Source organism: Fulmarus glacialis, unplaced genomic scaffold, assembly GCF_000690835.1.
Source record: "Fulmarus glacialis isolate BGI_N327 unplaced genomic scaffold, ASM69083v1 scaffold12053, whole genome shotgun sequence".
Taxonomy (NCBI): domain Eukaryota; kingdom Metazoa; phylum Chordata; class Aves; order Procellariiformes; family Procellariidae; genus Fulmarus; species Fulmarus glacialis.
This window is the reverse complement of record NW_009202357.1, coordinates 4,925-10,264: the sequence shown is the minus strand read 5'-3', so window position 1 is coordinate 10,264 and position 5,340 is coordinate 4,925. Positions and strand designations below refer to the sequence as shown.

General features: G+C 42.4%; 1 protein-coding gene across 1 annotated transcript in view; it reads right to left on the bottom strand.

The window, feature by feature from the left end:
- The window catches only part of MICU1 (mitochondrial calcium uptake 1), a gene marked incomplete at its 5' end in the record, with an annotated part of 51,463 nt that extends 46,822 nt beyond the window's left edge, over positions 1-4,641 (bottom strand). The window contains one exon of the mRNA XM_009574256.1: positions 4,527-4,641. Coding sequence (XP_009572551.1) covers positions 4,527-4,641 — 115 coding nt within the window. The remainder of the gene's footprint in view (positions 1-4,526) is intronic.
- Positions 4,642-5,340: the final 699 nt, after the last annotated feature.

The window sequence follows — 5,340 nt, the reverse complement described above, 5'->3', positions numbered from 1 at the left end:
GGGAAAGAGGACTCTACAGGCTCTGAGATATTGCTATGAGCGACAAAAAATTACTCTATTTCCTGATTCTATAGAAATAATCACAAGTAAATTTCTGGAACTTCTCAATCAGGCTAACAAGTGCTGCTGCACACAGAATAGTCCTTTCCCACTGCAAATTTACTGTCTCTGTGATATAGGAGGTTGGTGGAGATCCATCAGCCCATTGCACCATGCAAATGCAAGGGACGAAGAGATGAACAAAGAAAGATAAGAGAAGACTGCAGGTGGAGAGGTTGGTAGAGCATCCCATGCCCTAATGTCAGTTTTCAAACCGGAGAGGTCAAGCTCTCCTTGAGAGGATCCCAAACTGCCAATTGCAAGCAATCTGTCCTGTTTCTGTCCTTCTGTCCTTCAGCACAGCTACCAGCCCATGGCAGAAGTGGAACGCTGAGCCAAAGCGCTCTCGGTCTGACATGAAGCAACCAGACTTACTTTCAGAAGTTGGGACATCCCTTGGGAGAGGATCTCTGTGCTGCTCAGACATATCTTGGAAATCCCACACAGCAGCAACCGGGCTGGCAGAAAGGTATTGAAGACATCCCTGCATCACATAGGGTGGATGAGACAGACCCACGCATATGCATGTAGGTAAATGGAGGGTCTTGAAAAGTTTAAAGATAAAATTAGCATGAACAGGACCACAAACTAAAATATTCCTATAAACTCAAAAGCAACCTTGTATCTTCTTTTCTTGCAGAAATGAGCTCTATGGCACTTAGTGCTGCTTTGCAGGATTAAAACACCACTGGTATGCTGGTGATCTCACTCATGGCAGGGAGGAGGCTGAAGACATTCGTGTCAGCCAGCAATACATATTCAAAGTGACCACAGCACAAACAGACCGCGGAGATCACGTTGCCGGCACGCAGCGGTGCGGGAGAGCACGCCGTGCCGCCTCCATGGCGGGGACCTGTGCAGCGCTCAAGATCTGGCCAGAAAATAATTTCCAGAGCTAGATGGTTTGGGATTTGTTTTCTACATGGGGGGGGGGGGAAGTCAATGTATCCCAGGTGAGAGTACCCAAAACGGATGGCAGCACACTGCGCTCTACAGCCCGCAGGAGATGGGAGAAGGAGCCATGGATCTGCTACGAGAGCCCTGGCAAAAGAATAATTGCTTTGGCTTGATTCAACACTGTTTAATCCTCTTTCGAGGAGGAGTAAATCCAGACACAGCAACAGTCCAATTATGGAAACAACACCGACTTATTCTTTTAATGTCCAGCTCCCTTCAATATCCTTTAATCAAGTAGGCATTAGCGCGCCTGGACAATGGACCAGGTTTGCTCTGAAATTGCCGTTGCTGATGATGAGTAAGCTCTTTCTCCCCTTCTTCCACCTGTTCTGCAAGTCCAAAAGCAAAAACCTCTTTGGCTTAAGAAAGCAAAGACATTGCTCCCCTATGACATTTGAAGGACCCAGGGGAAATCCCATCGACATTTTGCTTAGCCCGTACTTTGCTTGTCTTTCTACCTCTGCCCCGAAACACAGGGAGAGGTTGAAGCAACCAAAACCGTGCAGTATCCTCAAGGCCACTCAACTCTCATTGCCTTTAACGGAAGGCTGACTCTCTGAAGCAGTTAAATGCTATTTTATTAGTTGTTTTAAAAATACATTTTCACAGAAACACAGCAACCGATGAGAACAGACAGTGCTAAAGCAAGAAATCACTTGTAAATAAAATATGGTGACAGACTTCATTTTCTGTGCAATATGCAAACAGTTCTCTGCGAGCAACATACAGATGAAGCCTCCAGCCCTCTCTCCTCCTCTCCCTCCCCGGCAGCTGCCGCGCAGTCAACATTTCAGAGAATACAACTGAAGTGAGCTTCAGCTGAAGCTGCAAAGACAAATTAAATGGAAAGCTTTGGGAAGCACTCTCAAAGCCCGGCAGTGGTTTTGGTAGAGCCTGGGAGATGGGCAGGAGCCATCTCAGCAGACTTGCTGGGCACAACCCTCCCGAGGAGCGCACCACCACAAAGCCCTTCGGGTTTCTTGTTTTTAGAGGTTATCATTGATCAGTTTTGAGTTCAACAAGCCAGACCAGACCACGATTGACCTCTCCCCATCACTTCTGAGCAGAGCAGAGGAGCGCCTCTTCCTCCTGCCTCCCACCCCCAGACCCAATCTCACACTCCCCTTCTCATTATCCTGCTTTAGCGCTCAATACACCACCTTCCTTTCTCAATATTTAGTGGCTTTTAGCTATTTGATGTAATCTACAGCTCACTCTTGTCCAGATACCTTCTTACTGTTTGGGTTATTTAAACAACACAGTGAGAAAACCAATATTGAACTGTCAGGTTTAAGATGTACTTTCTTCATTCTATTTTACTTATTTCCCAGGGAAAAAAAAATAATCAGAAACTACTGGATTCCTGCAAGGTAATGTTTACTATTAGGAGAGTAAACCAGCATGGCATAACTGAATTTTCTATCTATCCACAGAGCAAGGTTTGTTTGGGAGTTTTATTTTTATAAAAGCAAATGCTTTAAAAATGAAACCAAAACTCTTCCTCTGGGGAATCACTATTTGACAGTAGCTCCAGAGACATTCCTCCATCTTCAATAACCATTCAGCAAACTCCCCAAATACCTAAAAGTCAGACTAAAAGTCCTGGAACACTTTTTTCTTCTCTCTTCTTTTATTTTTCCTTTTTGAACACTCCTGCTTTGCCCACCCTTCACATCATTCCTCGAAGCACACGCCCACCCAATTCTGTCTCCTCTTGTTAGTCTGATTCCCCAGTAATCGCGACCGCCTTTAAGAGCCCAAGAACAAGAGGGGAAAAAACCCGACCCTCCCACATAGCCCTCCAAAGCAAGGCTGGCTGCTACTCTAACACAAGCAGGTCCCTTTTCTTTTATTCTCACAACAAAGAAATTAAACCAAGCAAGAACAATTTCTCTTACTGCTGTCTATGGAAGCACATGAAATTAATTTTGCGCCCTGCGTACTTGATTAGGGGGTTGTTCACCACCACCACAGCCATAAAGCCAAGGGCACGAGCGTTTTCTAAACCACATCCAGTAATGCGATACTATAGGTTTGAGAGTTCATTGTCATCTGTGGAGATGAAAAGCCCTCGCTACACAAGTGAAAAATACCTTGGATAATTTCGGCACAGGCTAAACTAACGTAAGAAAGGAACGGCAAGAGTCTTAAGAGTCAGTTCTGAGACTCAGTCAAAAAAAAAAAAGCAGATTAAAATCATAAAACAAATTCCCTGGCTTGAACTAGCTTTATCTCTCAGTGTTTGTTTTCACGGCATGAAGGTCACATACACGTCTTCCCCCACCACGTCCATTTGACAACAAACAAGACCTTGAACATTGCTTCTCCCTGGTAATAGATCCTCAGTAAATGAAGAGCTGCCTCCTTCATTTGTCCATGTTACAGCATGCAAGAACACGGAGGGGAAAAAACAAAGCACCTATTGCTTTTACAAAACATCAGTGAATTATCCAGCTGACTCCCTGAACAGCACAGAGCAGGTAGCAATGGGGGTCTACAGTAAACTGGGAAGTGTCCAGCTTTTTAATTCCTGTAATCAGGTCATCATGAAACAGATACTTACAAGATTAAATGGCCAAGTTTTCTCTTTTTTTTTTTTTTTTTGAAAGTCTAAAAATAAAATGTCTCAAGTTCATTTGGACAGTGGCATATTCCCCATTACCCTACATTTTCTAATGGGGCTGAAAAATAACTGCAATTTCTGTTGACTTTCCTGTTTGTGATGCAGCACTTTCCAAGAGGCTAGAGAAACTCTGCAAAGGAGTTTGAGCTTGCCTTCCCCATGAAGAAAGTCTAGAAATGCCGATTGACATTACCAAAGGCTTCAGTTTCATTGTTTCTTGCCAACAAAGCAAGCTTTTAAGTGCCAGCACTTCAACTGCAGAAGACTTTGCTCGAACAGATTAGCAGAACAGAGAAATATCACAAATGCAAGTCAAGTGCAGCAGGGTGAAAAGACAGAAGGTATCTAATGATACTTGTTGAAATGTAAACAGTTTAAACTCTCTCCTCACTGGATTACATCACACACAAGCCTGAGCTTACCCAAGTGAAAGCACAGCTGGAGAAGAGAGTTTGAACAGTCTTGTAACCAATGAAGAGCTGGAAAGCAGTATTTATCTAAACACAAGAGTATTGTATGAAGACAACTCAAGAACACAACTTGAGTTGTGTTCTTGTTACACTGTTCAGTTACAGTTTTGAACAGCAGGTCAAATGACTCGTTCAAAAAAAATGTTGCCACATTTTAAGTCTTCAGAAGTCATCAATCTGCTTATCTTTCTGAATCACTCAAAGCTAAGACTAAACCAGATGAAGCAATAGCAATTATTCACTCAACTCGAGTTTCAAGCAATCAAGAATTCCTTTTAGGGAAATATATGTAGACAACAATAACGAACTCATTGCTTGTAAACCTTCAAAACATAAAAAAGCAGTAATTGCAGAGGAAAAAAAAAACGTGTACTTACTGGAAAGGACTGTCGTGAGGAAAATGTAGTCGGAAAAAGAAATGAGTCCACATTCTCCAAGCGCATAAAATATGCTGTCTTCATCAGCAAACCTCTCTCGCTCCTGGGATAATTTCTGTTTATTCACCCACACCCCAAAAAGAGAAAATAAAGCAATCGATTAAATAGAGCAACGGAAGGCTTTATTTGTATCCTTACCACCAACAAGCCATTCCACGTACACACCCCCCTACTATCTCCATTCATATTCAGTGGACCTTTTCCAGCCTTCAAATCTGTCAGAAATGCTCTGCAAAGATCAGTGCTTCCCCATCTCAAATGAGGGACAAGGAATTGCACAATATTAATTAGTTGGTTTAGCCTAGCTGAAATACAGATAAGTAAAACTAAGTCCATTTCGCTTAAAATTGTCTGAATCTTTGAGAGATTAGTGTTATGAAAATCACATTTTTTAATATAGGATTCAAAAAGGAAATTACTATATTTCACTAATAGCGTTTCAGTTATACTCTGTTGTAGCAGTAGCCAAGAAAGAACGATTTCACATGAATACTAAGTATGATCAAAGTTATCAAAAACGTGTAAGTTATCAGAAGCACGTGATTCAGGGGTATGTTCCGCAAGCTCACTAGGAGGACCAGGACCAATACCAATCTCAATCTCTCTCTCGCTCCAGTTTTTTCAATGCCTTGTTTTAATAGAAAATACCACATGTGTTTTATCAGCTAATCTCCCTTACTAAGCTAAAAATCCAAGTCCCTTTGATCCGCTGAAGCTTCAAAGACTGAAAAGGATCCATAAAACTGTTAAGAAA